At 37.0% G+C, this 20,362-nt stretch overlaps 3 protein-coding genes and 1 non-coding gene across 5 annotated transcripts; 1 reads left to right on the top strand and 3 right to left on the bottom strand.

Moving 5' to 3' along the window:
• Positions 1-13: 13 nt before the first annotated feature.
• On the bottom strand, positions 14-2,538 carry LOC126592851 (NDR1/HIN1-like protein 6). Its single transcript, XM_050258671.1, has 2 exons — positions 1,258-2,538; positions 14-463 (listed from the first exon to the last, which is right to left on the bottom strand). Exons 1-2 carry the CDS (start codon positions 1,995-1,997, stop codon positions 448-450), a joined length of 756 nt encoding a protein of 251 aa, XP_050114628.1. The 5' UTR covers positions 1,998-2,538; the 3' UTR covers positions 14-447.
• A 2,793-nt stretch (positions 2,539-5,331) lies between these two features.
• TRNAM-CAU (transfer RNA methionine (anticodon CAU)) lies at positions 5,332-5,403 on the top strand. Its single transcript has one exon. It is a non-coding gene; the product is annotated as a tRNA-Met (tRNA).
• A 64-nt stretch (positions 5,404-5,467) lies between these two features.
• LOC126592687 (putative glucose-6-phosphate 1-epimerase) lies at positions 5,468-9,219 on the bottom strand. Its single transcript, XM_050258479.1, has 8 exons — positions 8,127-9,219; positions 7,860-7,934; positions 7,384-7,440; positions 7,127-7,290; positions 6,830-6,964; positions 6,617-6,719; positions 6,201-6,300; positions 5,468-5,973 (listed from the first exon to the last, which is right to left on the bottom strand). The coding sequence occupies exons 1-8, from the start codon at positions 8,235-8,237 to the stop codon at positions 5,780-5,782; spliced, it is 939 nt and encodes a 312-aa protein (XP_050114436.1). The 5' UTR covers positions 8,238-9,219; the 3' UTR covers positions 5,468-5,779.
• A 5,261-nt stretch (positions 9,220-14,480) lies between these two features.
• On the bottom strand, positions 14,481-19,494 carry LOC126592563 (common plant regulatory factor 1-like). Of its 2 annotated transcripts, XM_050258330.1 has the most exons (13): positions 19,251-19,493; positions 17,887-18,037; positions 17,733-17,795; positions 17,537-17,632; positions 17,345-17,422; positions 16,866-16,901; positions 16,615-16,775; positions 16,355-16,403; positions 16,184-16,232; positions 15,610-15,851; positions 15,419-15,496; positions 15,199-15,324; positions 14,481-15,095 (listed from the first exon to the last, which is right to left on the bottom strand). In XM_050258330.1, exons 2-13 carry the CDS (start codon positions 17,947-17,949, stop codon positions 14,865-14,867), a joined length of 1,272 nt encoding a protein of 423 aa, XP_050114287.1. In that variant the 5' UTR covers positions 17,950-18,037; positions 19,251-19,493; the 3' UTR covers positions 14,481-14,864. The 2 variants fall into 2 exon arrangements, with proteins under 2 accessions (XP_050114287.1, XP_050114342.1); XM_050258385.1 differs by lacking the exon at positions 17,733-17,795 and having other exon boundaries at positions 19,251-19,494.
• Between the last annotated feature and the right edge of the window lie 868 nt (positions 19,495-20,362).

The following is a 20,362-nucleotide window of genomic DNA, read 5'->3' as shown; positions in this document are numbered from 1 at the left end:
AAGAAAAAAAATATTAAGCTGATAAATAATAACTAATTAATTAAAACCAAGTGTCCAAACCAGTCACCAATATAAACAAATAAATTAATTAAAATTTCAACCCTTGCTCCTTCTAAACTGATGTATATTCCAAATGCGTTAGAAGGATCCAAAGCTTAAACTCACACATGTTAGCCTGTGTTTTGGAATTCATATAGATATACTGCCCCCATCCATCCAATACTTTTTTTTTTTTTCGTAACACCAGAGAATATACGTTGTAAAGGCTCGCGATTTTATAAATATTAGAAAGATATATAGATTAGGGAGAAATCCATATCCTTTAATCTTTTGGCAACAATTGTCTGCTTGAAAATTGCAGCATCCAGCTGATGAGCTCACCAAATTGAACTCTCTTGCGCCATCACCCTTTACATATTATGCTTTGTGAGGATCAGATCCATCGTATCAACGAATGTTGATCCTGCACTCATATCAACAAAATCCCAGAAATTAAAGATCGTGACTATACTTCATGCTCAATTTTGACACAAATCTTATAAATATGTGTGCATGAGGCAAAAAAGAAGTGTGCGGAAATCACTTCACAGATGTAACGACGTGCACATTTATCAATTGACAAAAGAATTCTAATAATTTTTAGCAGTCACATTGAAATGTATAGATACCACATCTATATATACATTTATGAAATTTCTATTTACACCATAGTCAGCAAACACAGTCACTCGCTTATCTAATTACATATCTTAATTTTTTGAGAATGCTTTTCATAATTCATATACTCCCCAAACACCTATGCCCTCTTCACAAGCAGGTTTTATTTGAATATCGTTTAAGAGAGCATTTTTTTTGTACTAAATTTTATATCAGATGATGCGGTAAGTGATGTATTTACATTCTATCATTTAATAATTTTATGTTACTCAATGGTACTCAGTAGTTGTTAGGTCATGTGATATTACAATGTGTTCTAAAAGATGATCTTCCTAGCGGTTTTAAACAAGTTTAAATTCTACTAAAAAAAGTGAACCCATCAACCTAGTAGTCAAAAGAAGCATAGAGCAGGTTGCATTTTTTGCTCACCACCCACAAGCGGTGATAATGCTCACTACTCAGATCTCGACGGTAAATAAGGTGATTGCTTAAGGGTAATGAGAAAAAATATGCTGAATGGTAAACTTTTTGCTAAGAAACAAAAATCTAAAAAATGAAATCGCATGCAAAATTCAAAATAAATAATTTAAAAGTCCGTACCATTTGAATGCATTGATGGTACACTTGGGCATTTCCCCTGCATCAACAACCTTCAACTTCACGCCACCACACAAGACATTGATCTGCATCGTCCCAACCCTCCACCCTTTGATCACGTACCCAATCCTCGTCTTTCCCTCCACCGCCACCTTTATCTCCTTACTCTTCAGCTGCGCCGCCAGCCTTCTCCCCACCGTCTGATCCACCACTTTGTTCCTCACCCTCATATCCATCTTGAAATTCGTCGTGTTCCGGTGCCTATGCGTGAACCCTTTGAGCAGCTTTGAACCCAGCCCCAAACCTACGTCGTTCTCGTCCCCGAGGATGGCGTGCATCTCGATCCCCTCGCGGTAGAAGATGTCGAGTTTCGGGTTGGAGTTCCTCACCTCGACACTGGTGACAGCCTGGACGTCGAGGTGGGTCCCATCAGGTTTGGAGACGGGTTCGAATTTGGGGATCTGGAAGGAGAGGAGGTAGAAGGCCGGGAGCCGGGGGTCAAATAGGAGGTAGAAGATGCCGCCGGCGAGGGCGGCGAGGATGATGACGATGAGGAGGAAGGCGCAGAAGACGCAGCAGCATATGCAGTAGCAGCTGCTCCGCCGGCTGCGCTGTGGGCGGAAGGAAGGGGGGATGTTGGGCTTTCGGCCTGGCGGACTGGGTACGGGCCGGCCCGGTTGGTGCGGGTATCCGTATCCTGGAGGTTTCTGGAGAACCGGTTTAATGGGCGGTTGTTGCATCATTTTGTTGGATTACTCTGTTTCTGTTCTGGGTAATTTTGCAGAAAAAAACAGAGACCCAAATGGGATTAGATTGAAATTTGTTTGAACAATAAAGAAATTACTAATTAATATAAAAAATGTGATTGAGTTCAAGAAATTGGATTGATTTGGGTGGTGAAATTAATCGTGCAGAGCAGGAAGAAGGGGTCAGAACATTTTTGAAAAAAAAAGGATGGAAATTTGCAATTTCTGGAATTTGAATTCTGATAAATTTGAAATGTGGATTTGAATTTCTGGGAAAAGAAGAAATGGGTAGTGAAATTTGGAGGAAAAAGATGAAGAATGGAGGAAGAAAGGAAGGGGAAGGATTGAATCTCAGGAAATCGGATAACCAAGACAGAGTCGTTCAATTTTTGAGAAGTAGGAGAGAGAGAGAGAGAGAGAGAGAGAGAGAGAGAGAGATAGAGAGAGACGGGCAAGCAGTAAGGCTTGGGACGATGGGGACATCCAGTCGGGTCGGGGCGGGGGCAATTTAGGCGCGAGATTCACGCGTGCCGTTTGGATGCTGATATTGGCGGTAAGGATTTTTGGACAAGTTGTTTTTATTGTTTTAGTTATGAAAGAGTTAATTACAAATTTGGTCCTTGAACTTTACCGGTGGTTTCACTTTTGCCTTCAATTTTTTCGTCCCAAGTTGATCCTCGAACGCTTAAGAATTTTGTTCAATGAGGGCAATAGCGATGACAATTACAAGATTTAATAGGATTGGTGGTGGTTGGAACAAACTCATATCCTTAGATATATAAGTGTTTACGTACTAGCAGTTGGGTGACGTTTTGATAAAAATTAAGTTAAACACTGAAATGCTGTTCAAAAATTGTTGTGTGCTATTTTCTCAACTTTTGTAACCAAAGTTTCATTCTGCCTTGGCTAATCACACTTTCAAAATTTACGAGCCAATATGAGACGGAAAGAAGTTAAAAGACCAAAGTGAAAGAAATAAAAAGTTTAGGGGGCAATTACAAAATTAAACCACTATGAAATTTTGTTTCGTGAAATGGTTAGATTGGTTGGTTGGATTCTGGTATATGCATGAATGAATGGCCAAAAAGCAGGAAAGCTCTAGGTTAGGGATGGGATAAGATTTAATTTAAAAACAGTTTTTTATTTTTCTTTTTTCAGAAAGGGTAATCAATTAAAATAGAATTGGTAGGTAGTAGTTTTTATAAAACAAAAATTAGGAAACTAGGAAGTTGAATGCAAGAGCAACAACTTTTCAGAGAATATAAAGGATATCGATTTCAAAAACTACCAAACACAAATAGTTGTTTTCGATATTTAACCGTAATTATTTTATTTTTTATTAGAAAAATAGAAAACAATAGAAGTGCTTTTAAGTTTCCTTTAAATTAATACTTGTTTAAAAATGTTTTTAAAATGACTAAAAGTTTTTTTGGTGAAAATATTTTTGAAACCAATCTTTATAAAAATCCAAGTGGATCATAGAAAATCATTTTTAGTTGTTTTAAAAGCACTTCTAAACGAGTCATTAGTCTAATACAACTCAAGTAATCAATAGTGGCACTAAAACAGATTTGAAGTTTTCATATCAAATCATATGATGGAATCCGTTGGAAAGTACAATCCAAAGTCACTTGGCAAAAGATGGAGATGCCTAAAATCTTTCTTGACTATTAATGCAAGGCTTTCATTTTTCATCGTACTCTTAAAACGCTCTAGCGTGTGTCACACTATCACTTAAGATAAATATATTACATAAGACGTGCCGTGAAAGCACCTGTGAATAGCTTGCTCTAACACCACAAAATCCCATATTATTTTGCAACGGAAAATTGAACACAATACACAATACAAACTTCAATGCTTTGTCCACCACCTACCACAAATGCAAATAAAAAACTTTCAATGCTTTGTCTTCCTATTACTTGAGAACTATGTATCAATCCACACTATTAGAAATACACTATCAGAAGAAAATAACAATAAGAAATATATTTAATTTGAAAAAAAAATCAATAAAAGTTGAAAATATATCCTTTTTTTACAAACGATAGTGTTAGTGGGTTAAATTATTAATTATTAAATACATTTTAATTATGCACTCTCCTTCTAAAAAATTGCCTTCAAAGAAACAAAAATTCAGAGTTTCTACAAACTAAAAAAATGAAAATGATTATGCAATGGAATAATAATTTTTATTCTAAATAAAAAAATAAAACTTAATATAATGACATGATATAATTTTGATTGAGTTTCTTTTCAACAGTAGAGTCCTCAAAACATATATCATATGTTCTTGAAGTATGGTTGTCCTGTAAAACAATGCAACATATCAAACTTACATTCTTTTTACAAAGTTATTGCTCATAGCAAACAATGAAATGAAAATGAGGTCAAAGGTTCGAAATAACCCTAAACACAAGTTATGTGCAAGTATTTTTTATGAAAAACTTAACGGTGCTAGGATGAGATGACAAATAAATAATTTCAAAATGTTAATATGACAAATCGCTTAAAATTTTAGTTCACATGACAAATTGAAAAAAAAAATTCATATGATATTTTAAAAAAAAAAAGATCCAAAAAATAATAAGTCTCTCAACGACATAGTTGACTTATAGTGTGTTAATAACTTAATAGCAAAAAGGTTGGTGCCCACATCATATAATATCTTGATTTTTGAATTTGATGGTTGATGAGTCAAATTAAAGTGGCATTTATGCATTAAAGTTGGGCATTTCTTCCCACTAACTTATATAGCTTTGATTCTTACGTCTCAATGGTGCAAATGATAAGCAATGTCAATGTCAACAACTATACACTAGTGACTCATTTCCAATTCATACCAAACTGTAGTCCAAGTAATTCATATATTCTCGTTCACGATGCAAATGGTAGCTCAAATTATAAGAGATTCTACTTTATCGTTAGATATATATTTATTGCATTCGTTACGTAACTGACTTATGACTATACCCGGAATAATACACAAGATTTTTCTCAAATTAGACACTTCTAAGCTAAACACTTTTTTTTTTTTGGTAAACTGGATATATCATAACTAGGGCAAAGATGCCAAAAGTACATATAGAAAGCCTACATCAAGGCAAGGGGATAAAAGGGAAACCGACGCAACAAGAAAAGCTAAACGCGTCACCCCTTCCTCTACCACAAGCTAAACTAAGGAGGGCAGGGAAGTCCATCATTGTTTAGTACACTTTTTTGTTTTCTTTGCCTTCATGTTAGTGTTCGCTTTCAACGATCATCCAAATTTTATATAAACGATCTTCCCAATTGTCTAAAAATAAGTTACGTATGACCAGTTATCACAACAATCAGAGTGGCGCAGCGGAAGCGTGGTGGGCCCATAACCCACAGGTCCCAGGATCGAAACCTGGCTCTGATATACCTTTTTTTTCTTTTTCTTTTTTTTTTAAATTTGGCCCTATTTCATATCTTCATGATTGAAATTCTCCAAATTATACTTTCCATTTCAACATTTTTTGAGCATTATATGTCAAATTTTGCACACATATCATCAACATATGTAACATAACCTAACAAGTTATGCTTTCGGCTACAAGCGTAACGAAAACCACGGATGAAATTACAAGGTCTCGGTGCTTCGTTTTAGGATCCTAGTTCGAAGAATCCAACTCTAACAAACTACAACGGGTTACAGGACAGACCCCTTCTACGATAATCCGCTAGCAGCCTAGTACAACATAATCTTAAAGCACCTTACCCTTTAAACTCGGTACTGGTCTTCAAAAACCTCGCTTCTAAAGATCAAGGTGCTCGCTGCAGAAACTCGAAGGCACAACCGAGAGCTGCAGTCGCCCTGTCCATTCCTTGCCTGGCTTCAATGTGATAGGTTTCTCTATCGCTGCTCCATCCACACAGAGCATCTGCTTGTACTCCTCATCACCAAAATCAACCATAGATTTCGATTTCTTCTCCCACGGATTCCAAACAACTGTACAAGGGGGAATGAAACGCAAACAGAAAGCCAAATTCAATATCGAGTCATCTTTTTGTTCAAGCATGTCAATGCAATATGTTTAGCTAAGCTAATCCCTTTTGCACACGAAAAGCTGAGACCTGAATATACAAGCTCCACACGCCAAAATTTTCAATCTATTTCACTTTCCGTCAGATATGAAAAAGTAATAACAGTGAAATGTCAAACATGTCCCGGCTTACCAACATCTGGTAGTCCTTCCTTTCGGATTACATATGTTCGCTTTTTCTCATGATCAAGGACTGCAACTACATTGGGCGAACTTAGATATAGTCGACTGACCTGCCAGTAGAAAATTTTGTATCTATAAGCCAATGCTCTCATATTGCATCGACAATACTAGCAAGAAAAGAAAATTTTAGTTAAGATTTGATTCTAACAGATTATAAAGTCGAGACTGATTGAGTTTGGCAGAAAAACATAATGAATATACTGTTCTGAGAGGTTGAATGGTATTTCTTCCTCCATGCCACTTATAATATCACAGTATGGAGAAATGAAATAATAATTTGTTGTGAACTTTTATTGTTTCCGAATCTAGAGTTTCCTACTTCATATGTAAAACCAATTTCACATGTTTAAAATAAAAATACTTTACCTCAGACTCAAAAGTTATGGCATCTCCTTGTTCTGTAAAACGTTGTCGTTCACAAAGGTTGTCTAAGTAGTCAAGTGTCTCCAGCCCTTCTATCCTCACCTCACTAGGACAGAACTCATTTCACATTAATAAATCAAATCACATGCCCATAACGAAAGCAAATATGCAACAATCAGAAGGCAGATGATTGTGAATTCAACAACAGCTAAATACCTTATATCAGAAACCAAAAAATAAGTGTGGTAGGCAAAGGAGAAATCAAACGGCTTGCCGTTGACATTTCTAACTCGTGATGTCAGGATCAGATCTCCATTTGTTGCAAGAGACACCCTAAGTCGAAACTCAAAACTGCAAAGGAAACAAAGACAAGAAGACAATTACCTAGGACTTGCATTTTGCTACAAAATTGACCCTACAAACTTCAATCAACAGGAAAAGAGTTGATTGTCCCATTTACCTAAAGAGACCTTATTGTAGTTTTATCTAAGAATACAGCATCCAAGCTCATACCTATGAGGCCAACACTTCAGGTCGTCTTCAGACGGTTTTAGTAGTAGATCAATAAAGGATTTTCCATTGGAATCATTTGGTTGACGCATTTCAGGATTCTCATCAATTGCCCACACCTTATTCCTAGCAAAACCATGCTTTTCCAGCGATCCACAGTTCCCAAACTTCGAAAGCATTAGGTAAAAAGCATCGGTTGGAGTGTTCAGATTCACGTATCTTTTTAAAAGGATAGTTTATACAGGAATAATTGATAATACCTGTGGGAAACAAATGGGAATTCCTCCTCGCATCGCTTTTGGGGGCTTGAAGATTGCCTGTGATTGATGAAATGCACGTTAAAAGAATCTTTTTATCTATATCTCTAGTCAGTAAGATATGTTTCGGACCTAATGTCTACACTGTGCCAAATATCAGCCATGTATTCGGTAACAGGGCATAGCCTTGCATAAAACTTAAAACGCAATTGAAACCCTGATCCAACGGGAAATCTGATTTGAACACATAGACTATGAACTAGTACAGATTGGACAATCCTAAAGCAGAGTGTACTCAGTCAACCCATTTTACTTCTACGCCCAGTCTTCGTGACCATTCAACCATACATACAAACATAGACAACATTCATGCCAGGATAAAAGACAAAATCAAATGCTTTCAACTACAACAACCACAAAATTGTAAGAAAGAAATAAATGGAAAGCAAATCTATACAATAGTAAATGAAAAGTTATACCTTGCTGCTAGTGAACAGGAGTTCTTCGCCGTGCTTATTCCTCCATGAAGTGACCTGTCCTCCAAGTAAGCTAACCTATATTATCACAATAGAACTCATTAATCGCAACGTTCGCACACACACTAATCACCCCACTGATATAGAAACCAAAATGGTATATGAACAGAAGTTTTCACATAAATGAACTAACAATTTAATGACAAATTGTAAATTCAGAGCCTTCAAAAACTTAATTAATGGCGAAAACAAGAGATTCTCGAATCTCACCCGTGCCGAAGCCCCTTGCTGGTTCTGAAGCACAACTTGTTCTACCCCATTCCAATCTTTTGTAATCTCAATTGCTGCCCTATGTTCCCATTCTCCTGCTGAATGGCCCATTTTGTGGCAAACAAGCAGAATTCTCCCTCTCCCAAGTCCCCAACTCAGCAAATCCCAGTGACACAACCAAAGATCTAAACTTAAAGAAACACCTAAACTAGTAAAAAAGCAGTAATCTTTCGAATTAAAAGAGAAAACCCAACTACCATTACTCCTCAAATCTACAAAATCTCAACTTTTCGACCCCAAACTGCTAATGCCTCTGAAGTGTCATTAAAGCAGCAAAACCCAAATCCAGAAAACCCAAAAAGTGCAATTTGGCAGCTCCGCAGGAAACCTCCAACTTCAACACCCACCTAAAATTCTCACAATCAATTTAATGGAAAATAAAAGGGAATCCAAATTTGCAGAGCCTCACTTCTATGGAACTTTGAATTAATACACACTCATAAAAAAGAATAAAACCAAATTCTCAACTGTAACAAGCCTTTTTCAAAAAACCCATCAAAGGAATATTGAAAACACTCTAAACTACCTTGTAAGTCTTAAGTTTTTAATTAAAGTCAGAAACTTTCAGGCAGAATCCATTTTTAACTTGCAAATTAAACAATGCAAACACAGTACCTTGAACAGACATCAAAACTGAGTAAATGTCTAAGTGCAAAAGCAACCCTTTTTCTAGGAAGCATTCAGTGTTTCCAATTACAATGCACACACAGTACCTTGAACAAGCACCAAAACTGAGTACGTCTTAACTGCAAAAGCAACCCTTTTCCTAGGGAGCATTCAGTGTTTCGAATTTGATATTAATAATACAAACTAATTCTTAAGGGAACTTAATAGAAAAAAATTAAAATAAAAAGAATGAGGTTAGAGATATTATTTTTTAGACTATATTTGTAAATTACATAATTTGTTCATAGATAATTAGATTTTATCTTTAAATAATTAAAAATAGAATCCAACCACCAATCGTTATATTACAAAATACTCTCATAGCAGTTTTTAAATAATAAGAGTAAAACAAAAGTGTAGTTGGTGGGAGAATGAGAAGGAAGTGAAGGAAAATAATAGGAAATATGTTTGATAAGGAGGAAAAAAACAGTGTTTTGTTGCAGGGATCTAGGAAAGAGTAGGGACGTGGAGATACGAGAAGTGCATGAGAGACTGTACAACCGGTTAATATTTGAAACAATTTTTGTGGGAAATTTTTGAAATCGAGAGAGACCATGCACTTTTAAAAATTTGATTTATGAATGAATGAATGTGCCAACTTTGAATGTGAAATGAAAATCACAAAGTTTTGTTTCCTCCTATATTTGTTAATTTTGTTTATGGCCAAATTTTTGGGTATTAACGAGCAAGATGAATGATTTCTATGAGAGAATAGAAATTGTATGGTTAAGCAATATATTAAACAAGTTATATTATGTTGTCAATTTGTTTATATTTTAAAATAGATTCATTTTTAGTGGTCAGTTGAAGATCTTCATAACAAAAATTTAGAAAGGCTTCGAGCAAACACGAGAATGATATAAATAAGACGCCATTTATGATCAATATAAGATTTTCATAACAGAATCTAAAAGATTACCATACAAGATCCTACATATGCAAGGAAAACATATGCCTTGTATCAGGGCCGGCTCTGGCCCAGGGCTAGCAGTGTAACCGTCCAGGGCCCAAAAACTCGAGGGGCACAAAAAATTGATAGGGTAGTATATTCATATATATTTCCATAAGCATATAAAATTTGAAACCTTGGCTAAATCAACAAGAACTTTAGGCAGGAGTGGTGGTGTTTTGCGTCTTACTTAACAAGACGGTGTCATGTTCGAAACCCAATTTGTTCATTTTTTTTCCAATTTTTTACGATATTCTGTTTGGGATCAAAGCAAGGCACGTTATGCTTTTCCTTTCATGCCTTTCCTCTCACCATTTAACATCGTGATGTAATTTGCACAACAAACTAAAATACAAATAAGTTAAAACAATAAATTCGAAATATGGTGCCCAACACCGGGGTGTATTTTAATAAAACAATAAATTAGAAATATGGTGACACACCCCGTCCCGAAGGAGGGCATGCTGGCCGTCACGTGAGAGTGACGTAACCATTTGCACAGTACGGAAGCTTTAAAGATACAATTTATAAGTTGATACACCCGAAGGTGAGTCCTAATTTTGTCCAATCTGTCAGAACACCGTCGAATTCCTCGTAGTCACTACACCTTTGTGATTCCTGAACCTGGAGGGGCGCAAAACCAAAATTGAGTGTGTCAGTAAAACAATTCTTTTCCAAATCCAAACATTTCTCAAAACGTTGTAACCCCTCTCCGTAAAACCTGTATACTTTCCCAGAAATGTAAAATATAAATATACATATATATTCTCAAAACTTCAATTCACTTTTTCAACATTTTTCATATCAGTTATGCCATGCCATGTCTAAAATCAACAGTTAAGTATGGATGCATCAACAATAATCATATCAGGTGCAAGAAAGTAATCAACCGGAGGCCCTCTAATAGCCCTGTACGGTTGAATTTAGAGCTCAAAATCTATCACTATCACTCTGCCGGAGTCACCTCTGTGACCTGTACGGCCTTCTGCACATAGGTTACGCTCTAGTGCTTCTCTCATTAATCATCTGTGCACATAATCTAAGGTCACCCACCAGTCGAAATCTCACTAACACTCTTCGACTGGCCCGTCGCACCCACTCCGCGTGGACTGTGCGACCAGCATCTACTTGGATCCAAGGCGAGCGTGCGATGCGGTGAATACTATAAGCACTAAACCAAGGTGCAGGATTTGAGCTCAATATACATCAACATCATCATATCAGTAATTAAATACTCACCTGTGCGTCCGCCGCACCAATTCATACATATGCATCATATCTCAATTCATACTTTTCATATCATTTCATGCATGGCAATTCGATTCACATTTTTCATATAATTCTATATACTTTTCGCATACTTCTATGCATGGCATTTCAACTAATATATCTCATATACTTTTATACATTTTCATTAAAAGCATAGTTTCATGCATTTTCAATTCCTGGGAAAACGGCAAGTATATATGTATACGGAAAACAAAACTGCCCACTCACAGATTACATCGACGTCTCGTAAGTCCCTGAGCATCCCTTGGCCATGCCCAACGTTCGTACAAGCCTCGCCTATACGAGAAATAACCGAATTAACGTTATTTAACGCATAACCTAATTCTTAGCTAATAACTCCTCATATATTGCTCAAATTGGGTATATGAATATACCACAGTGACCTACACAACCTCAGGATCATCCCCATATTTTTAAAATAATTTTTTGAGGTCTCACGCGCCCACACGCGCCTGACGTGGCACGGACCTACGCGCCCCCCACGCGCGGCCACGTGCCAAGCACACTGACGGTGTCAATTGACGCCGTCAGGAATATTTCGTTAAAATCCCGGAATATTCCGTTAACTTAACCGGATACCGTTACTGCCGTTAGGAATATGCCGTTAAAAATAACGGAATATTCCTTCTTCTTCTCCGGTCGTCCCTCGCCGGACTCCGGTCACCGGAAACTGGGGAATATTTCAAATCCACTATTCTCCTTCGTTTTTCATCCAAATTTCTTGAATTTTACACCAAATTGAAGCCCTAAACATCTACTCTCACGTTGGACTAGTTTTAAGGCCTAAAAACAACGGGATCAAACTTTCAAAAATTCAAGAAATCGGCCTACCTTTGAACTAGGTGATCCCGACGTCCAATTCATGCCAACGAAGCACTCCGAGCTTCCTTGGGACTTCCTTAAGCTCACTGTGAGCTTGGTTTGGCCTAAAACACAACCAATTCAAAGCTCATGAACAGTACACATTCACGGCAACTTTAAAACTAGGGTTTTCCGAAGCAAAACTTACCTGAAATGGATACCATCGCGATCGTGAAGTCTTCAGGGTTCCAATGGTGGTCTTAGATTCGTCGTTGGTATAGATTTAGGGTGGTTTTGTGGTGGTCCGTGTGAGTTCGAAGAAGAGGGAGAGAGAACTGAGAGTTTCGTGAGGGAGGAGAGAGAGAGACAGTGAACGGGAAATGAGGAGGGTTTTGAGGGATGTGGGGATCCCACGTGGTCCTTTTTCCAATCCCAAAACACCAAACTTTAACATGTTCATGAAATTCTTGGTCTAAGTTTAGACCCTAAAACTAGTTAATATTTTAAATTAACACTAGTTTAAGAACTTTAGGTTAAACTAATGTCACATTTATGCACCTTAATCCCGTTTAAGGGCACTTTAGTAATTTCATGTCCTCGGAAATGAAAAAAATTCTGGGACGGGCTGTGACATATGGTGCCCAACATCTATTAATGTTCTTCCTCAACCCTTTTGTCGTTTCTTTTAACTTCTCTGGGCAGCGGCCATAAGCCATGCCTCTCAATTTCTCTTATTTTATTTATAAAGAAATATAATTCTTGAAAAAATAATTTTACAGTAACAATCACATATGGTTGTAGGTCGGAGAAAATTGCAAAGGCATATGGAGGAAGAGGTAGAATTGGAGAAGGATTTTGATGACAAATTTACCTAGCTAACGAATTTCAGAAAAAAAAATTACGAAAAAAATGTCATTAGTTCTACAAGATTTAGGGGTTAAAATGTGAACGATGATGAGAGATTCCATGTCAAGAGGCATAGCTGTTGCGACCCGTTGAGGAAGTGAAAGAGATAAAAGTTAAAGTTTGAGAAAGAACAAAGATAGGTGGTGGGACTCAGAATTTTAATTGTCTTTAATTCTCACATATTGACAAAGTAAGTAAATAAGAAAAAACACCTCACAGCTTAAAATTCTTTAATTCTCACATATTGACAAAGTAAGTAAATAAGAAAAAACACCTCACAGTTTTATATAAAAGCACTCCAAATTTTCGAGGGGAAACATCTACTTGTAAGCCAGGGTTTTTTGGTTCCCTTCTCTCAAACCAAATGTTGTGTCATCAATAGAAATAAGCATGCTAACCAACCCTTAAATAATAATTTAATCATCAACTTCCATGTCATTTAGTTTACCATATTTTGTCTACAAATTTAGTCTTCTTAACATTACCCTTTCTAAATTATTAAATTTGGTGTGCTTTTCTAAGTGTTATTTTATCGAAGTTTTACTTGTAAAAACAAATAATTTTTATTATATGGAGTTAGAGCATATTTTTTGACGTTGTCCTGGGCCTTAAAAATCTCGGGACCGGCCCTGCCTTGTATATGAGAAAGAATACAAACACCACACTACTTATACATACATCGAATGAGGGCTGATTTGGTATTGCTGTGCTTTGAAAAAAAAGCTGCTGTGAGAATAAGCGGTTGTGCTGTGAGAATAAGTGGCTGTGAAATAAAGCCAGTAGAGTGTTTGGTAAACTTTTTTGTGAAAGTGCTTTTGGAAAGAAAAAAAGCAGGATGATAGTGTGTCTTTTCATTAAAAGAGCACTGTAGCTCCGTGTGCTTTGAAAAAACTGGCTTTTTTTCAAAGCAGCAAATAGCAGCTTCAGCTTTTCCTTTGATTTTCAGCTTATTCTCACAGCAGCTTCCAAAATAAGCCATTTTTTTTCAATTTACCAAACACAAAATGACCCTCAGCTTTTTTTCACAGTGGCTTTTTTTAAAATCACCTCAATCCCAAACGGGGCCTGAGTAAACCGTTCTTCAGGGACTATTGATATAATCAAACCGCTTTTAAACCTGAGCTTGAGAGAGATGCTGATAGGGGCCACGGATTCACGTGGAGGTGAACATCGACGTCGAACAAAAGCCGGCGGACAATACGTGTATCATTAGACATGTGCTTTATAAAGGATAGATTTCAGTGTGATTGTAACATTGTTATCTATTTGAGACGTATTTTATAAGAAAAAAATTATAATGTTATTTTATAAGAAAGAAATTATAAAGTAACCGCAACACCATTTTGTACTTATAAAGTTTTCATATTATTCAACCCCCAAAAAAAGTAATTTTCATGCCAACATCATAATCCACGAAAAAACTAGTTGAATCTCACCTTGGTTGCTAGAAATGAGCATGACGAACTTGTTGAGAGAGAAGTAATTCAACTCATTCACATCCAGATCATGAATGTTTGGAATCCATATTATGCAAAGAGACATTGCTTTTGCTAATTCGAATTGGAAGGTGATATAACCTTTCTTATTTTTCTTGCCCACAACTGGTTGTACAGGCGTTCGTACCTATCACGGGTAACTCACCCGTGATGGGAGAGATGGAGCCGAATATTTAGACAAATGAGTTACAAATAAAACCATACATCGACATTGCAGTGTCATCACATTACTGTTAATTAAGTTTACATCACACCCACACGCATACAATTAAGGAAGGCGGTTCTATACTAAATCTCTACACCCTTCAATGTACATCACCTTTCAGTGGCCATTCCAGCACATCTGAATTCTAGTCTTTCAACTCATAACATTAAATTCAAATACAAAGAAGCCATTACTTCTTCCATGAGATAACTAACCATACAGTAAAAATTAGAGCCTCAGCTTTCACCGCGATTCCGATCCGGCTCAGCTGTCGCTTTCTCCTGCTTCTTGTTAGCAGTAATTTTGGGCTTGTAATATGCCAAAACTACGTAACTAAATAACCTGTGCCAATTACCGGTCGATGATCAGCCAGCAACGACTGCATCGGCCCTTGGACTCGCATCCAGGAGTTGGTGCAGCTTCGTCCCATTGTTTTTCTCGTAAGTGTCACTGTCTTTCTCAGCATCCCTCGCAATAGAACCTGCGTTGTTAACTCTTGACAGTAGGTTCTCGGTACTGAAAGGTTGGACCCTCTTGTCATCAATGTTCATGATGATGTCTTCCATTCTTCCTACGCGTGCGTTTTTGAGTTTATCCTAGTATGTTGAGAAAAAAATGTATGTTAACACAAGAACAGCCGCATAAATTTTCGTCAGTTTCCGAGTAAAGAAATGATTCTGAAATAGCATGTGGATGTACCAGTAATGTAGTGTTTTCTAGCCTCAGTGTAGCAGAATTCTCGGTTAACCGGTTTATTTCAGATTTCAGTGCCACATTATCTGCAGATAAGGCCTCGACCTTTCGTGCAAGTTCTTCAGTCTCAGCCTAGATGGAATAAGCATTAGCATCACATCTTCATTAATAAGAACACTCACTACAAAAAGAATATTGGAACATGGATCTTTCACAACTTTCATACCTGCTTCCTCAACCTGGATCTTCTAGCAGATTCCCGATTAGATTGCTTCCTCCTTTCCCGTTTTATCTCCCGGTCATTCTGTGAATCATATTCAAGCCACCATAAGCTACATTTGGTGGTGCATAATTTGGATTAAGTATGAGAAACAAAAGCATATCTAACAACTACAAAGCGATATAAGCAAACCATACATGTATCCAGGTTTCCGGAGGCAAAACTGCACAGGATTGCGGAACACTGGTAGGACTTGTCTTCGAGTTCAAGATAGGCGAGTTCTTGAGTTCCAACGCTGTGGTCATGCCAGGAGAAACAGCTGGTCCAACCAATTTTCCCGGGATACTAACAGCAGCAAGAGTTACACCCAACACTTTATCAGTAGCTGCACTTGCCTCCTCAGCTGGTCCAGGCTGCATGTCAGTCTTCCCTTCTCCAGCTGTTGGAACAAATATTGAGCACAAATACGTGTCAAAAACAGGTTGTATCGAACTTAAGATTTTGTGTACTGTAAAAAACCAGTGAATCCATCACTGCATCAAAGCGGAGGATCCTGATTTTAAACCTCCAAAACTATAACCTATCAAAGTCTCAATTAAGTGGTGGAGAGATGTTCGCATGCGAGTGGATGTGTTTGGATGTAAAACAACAAATGGCTCACATCTTAAGACTTTAAGCTTTACGAAATAAGAGCGATTTACTAAAAAATACTGATTGCAGGCCTACTCTATTGTTCTTCAAGATGTAACAATGGATCAAGAACATTCATACCAGTGGCTGGTGTTCCCTCACGACTTCTTTTTCTTCTGGTTTGATTTGCCTGGACATATTGGGCAATTTAACTTTGCTATTAACCATCAATATACATAGAAGATTCAAATCAAGTGAAAAAAAAGGAAGGTATTGCAGAAACATGCCACAAGCAAAGGAAGAAGTCCTTACCGCAGCAGTATTCCCATCACTTCCATTGCTAGAACCTTCAGTCCCAGAACTGTTAACATGGTAACAAATACACCAAATTAGTCCATAAATAATATATTTATACGAAGAACCGAGAGCCTAGTGGACAAATTTTCCAGATACAAGTGAGCAAAGGGGAAATTCCAGTCCACCAGAGAGTGGACCAGATTAGTGCACTAGGCGGAGTGTATCTAAAAGGTTGAAGAACGAAAGGAAGAACGAAGATAATCTGGTTTACAAACCTCTGGGAGAGACTACGCTCAGCTCCACCTTCGGCATTCATAACATTACCACTGCCTATTGACATTGCAAGCCCATCAAATCCTTTCAACTTTTTCATTAACCCACAGTCTGTATTACCAGATGACTTTGTTGGTGTTTCCATATTCAAAGGAGTCACAGCCTGCATTATTGCACCACAATAGAGTTACATTCAAACATAAAGATTAAACCCCTTAACCATGGAGATAGTGTAGATGAAAACTTCACTTACAGCAGGTAAGGATGGACCCCCTTGACCATGGGATGCCTATATCAAGAAAAACAATTCATTAATAAGTAAGAAACTTCCAGTCTTGTAAATATTACAGTTACATCACACAGGATAAAAGGGGAGGGAGGGGGAAGACACTGGATTGCACAACTTCTTTAGAACGAAAAGGGTGGAAGGAGTCATGAATTATTGATTTGAGCACTATATCTACATAAAGAAATAGGAATACTTATTAATTTCCATTGGGGAAGCATGGGGAAATCAGTGGCAATTGGAATATCCAGCAAGTACTAGTACAAATACATGTACATAACAATAGTAATGAAGTGGGGCAAATACAATCAACTCTCCGCTTTCAAAAGGTGTAGCAATAACGTTGGGGAACTTTAAAAATCAATAAATCACTCCAAACTGAAAATCAAACAGAAACTCTGATGAAATGTAGATCTTCACTAAAAATGATGAGAATTTACACTTACAAGAGGAACTGCCGGATGTGCATAAACACCTCCATGCGAGTATACTGCATAAGGCGCCCCATAGGGTGGCATCATATGCTGAAAGAATTAACAAGTCAGCAACTTCTCAAGCAGTATACCGAAGTTATTCCAGCATGCGTATGCAATTGTGAATTTAAATTGAATGAACCACCTTGAAGCAAAAGAAAGTACCTGTGGTGGGGGCCACATATAGGGATGAGGAGGGTGGCCAGAAGCCATAGCTGAGTTGTAATATGGAGGGAGAGCAACTCTCGGACCATAATAAGCCTGAAGGTATAAAACATTAGCACGAATCAGTTTTACATGAAATGGAACAATATAAATCCCAAAAAGTTGTTGGAGCAAAACTGCAAAACAAAGTTGTAACCTGCATGGCTGCCCAATCAGGATAGACATGCAGATTGGTCTGATTGTTAGGATTCGCCTGATCCTGTCAACGTAAAATGATTGGGAAATACTTAGATACAAGCTCCAACAGTAAACAATTAAGATTAACACGAAAACAATGTATCTCAGCTTACTGCCGGCAGAGGCGAATATGATTTTTCAGATTTAACAGACTTTGCATCATCATCGTTTCCCATGGATAAACACTATGGCTTATTCAAAGATAATGTGAAGAAGTATTGCGAACTTCCCTGATTAGAGCATCACTCCTTTGATCTGTCCAGACTGCACATTGCATAAATAGTTGCCATGAACAACTGTACCCGATAAAAAAATGCTAAACTTATAAACAAAAGCACAAAAGATGGGGAACCAATATCAACACAACTTTAGTCAACTTTCTCTTGGGAATTCTTAACACAAGCCAAAACTGATATGCTCTTCGGAAAACATTAAAACGATGAATCGATTCAGCTCGATAAACAAACTCAATTAACGCTAAAGCAACAACAACAATACCACGTTGCTTCAGATTGCTTGGTCAACAGAGGCTAAGTATACAGGTTAGATTAATGCACATATGAAACTGTTCCTATCCTATCTGCCAAATCGAAAACACACCGATCGAAACCAGAGGAATCGGAATCTCCGGTAAACCCAAAAGATTGATTGAGGACAGTGCTGATTACATCACACTAGAACAACAATTGAGACTTAAAATATTTACCAAATTTTGTAGTAGCAATTAGCTGCTTGCTTATGTGAGTGTTCATCAACTAATTAAAAAATTAGCAAGAATACAAATACATCCATGCCTGTTTTCTCTTTTGATAAATTAATTACAATATTCTCACAAATCTCTTTCACCAAAGCAAAACGGGGATCAAGTTAATCAGAACATACAAAATTAGGAAATTTAAATTTAAATAAAATCTGGGGCAAAATGGTATTTCCACCAAATCACTTCATAGGAGGATAATTGCATCACCAAATCCATCACCAGCTTAACCCTGTAATTAAATGACAGATACGCCCTTCACACGCAAAAACATTTTTCTTGGAAATCGTCTTATGATTTTGTATTTGTATCAGATGATTTGATTAGTTCTAATCTAACACGAATTATTATACTTTGGAATCCTAATTTCTTCTCTATTTTTGTACAGTTGGACAGAAAATAGTGAACCGAGAAAATTTCAAAATCAAAATCATAAAATTCCAGCATAAACAAACAGAATTCTTCCAGATCAATCAAAACTCATTCCACTCTAATCCTCTGTTTGGTTGCTAGGAAAATCTCAAGCTGCCGGAAAATAATTTAAAAGACTCATACTTTGAATTCCTTCATCTTCCTAAACATTGTCTCACCGTAATTCCGTTCAAGTAACAACGAGATTAAGCTCTTTCCCCTTACTTTATCCCTTTTCTCAGCAACCAAACAGAGGCTGAGCCACAATACAAACGAAAAACATCAACCGGAACTCAAAATTCAACGTACCTTAAACTCTCAATCCGAATCTTCACCTCCCGACCTCCGAAACCAAAGCTTAAAAGAACAAAAAAACTGCAGAATTTGCTTCAAAATTCGTCAAAGCTTCAACTGTCTTCAATGGCGGCCCGGGCTTCACATCCCCTGCATTTTATTTCTCTCTAAAAATTTCGAGATAAAGAACTTGTTTTATATTTGCAAAGGAATACAATTTAGAGAGACAGAGAGAGAGAGATATGTAGTTATGCAGGAGAAGAACAAGAGGGGGAGGAGGAGGAAGAAGAAGAGCGCCAAGGCAACAGCCACGTCACGAAACACGTGTCGTATGCGAAGGAGATCGTAGACGGTACACCGTATATACGACGTGGTGTGGAGGTTGTTGAGCTGGCCCGTCGATATTCGCGCAGGCCATCCTTTTTATTTGTACATTTTTTCTTTCCACCATTTATTGTGGTGTAATGTGTATGCTTACCATCTTATTTATAATTATTAAATGAGTTTAAATTTTGAGATTTGTGTTTTTCCACTACACGAATTTTGAAATTCAAAATCATTTAACGATGATAAATAGAATAGTGAACATACATATTACATCATACTAAATGGAACTTTAACGAAAAGCATCCAGTACTGTTCACTTTAACGAAAAACCACATTTTTACACTAAAAATCAATTCTGGTACTATTCACTTTACCCTTTATTTTTTCGTTATCATTAAAACTTAAAGTTTTCAAGTATTTTTCATTAGTTTTCCTCATACTAAATGATGATGAGCAAAAATGCTTTCTTTTTATTTATTCCAGCGTCACCTTGTCCGTACACGTGTTTAGGGGCCATTGATCTACGCGTCCCGGGTTCCGGGTCCACCCGTCTTGTGGCTGACGTGGTCCTTCTCCACTTCATTAATTAATTACCCGAATTACAAATAAATCAATTAATAAGTAAGAAAACTAATTAAAAGAGTTTAAAAACTATAAGTTATTAATAATAAGGAAAAAATAAATGATGAAGTAAATAGTACCAATATTGATTTTTTAGTGTAAAAATATAATTTTTTTGTTAAAATAAGCAATATCGAAATTTTTTTATTAGAGTTCTCTTAATAATTTGAGATTTCTTA

This window comes from Malus sylvestris, chromosome 1 (genome assembly GCF_916048215.2).
Source record: "Malus sylvestris chromosome 1, drMalSylv7.2, whole genome shotgun sequence".
Lineage (NCBI taxonomy): Eukaryota > Viridiplantae > Streptophyta > Magnoliopsida > Rosales > Rosaceae > Malus > Malus sylvestris.
The sequence above is the reverse complement of the archived record's forward strand: the minus strand, read 5'-3'. Positions and strand labels throughout refer to the sequence as shown.

Coding starts and splice junctions, on each gene's coding strand:
- LOC126592851 (XM_050258671.1), bottom strand. CDS start 1,997: ATGATGCAACAACCGCCCATTAAACCGGTTCTCCAGAAACCTCCAGGA.
- LOC126592563 (XM_050258330.1), bottom strand. CDS start 17,949: ATGGGAAACGATGATGATGCAAAGTCTGTTAAATCTGAAAAATCATAT. Junction 15,852..16,183: donor TGAGGGAACACCAGCCACTG/GTATGAATGTTC, acceptor TTGTTCCAACAG/CTGGAGAAGGGAAGACTGAC. Junction 15,096..15,198: donor TAGAAAACACTACATTACTG/GTACATCCACAT, acceptor TCAACATACTAG/GATAAACTCAAAAACGCACG.
- LOC126592687 (XM_050258479.1), bottom strand. CDS start 8,237: ATGGGCCATTCAGCAGGAGAATGGGAACATAGGGCAGCAATTGAGATT. Junction 7,935..8,126: donor AGCAAGGGGCTTCGGCACGG/GTGAGATTCGAG, acceptor GTGATAATATAG/GTTAGCTTACTTGGAGGACA. Junction 6,965..7,126: donor CTGAAGTGTTGGCCTCATAG/GTATGAGCTTGG, acceptor TTTCCTTTGCAG/TTTTGAGTTTCGACTTAGGG.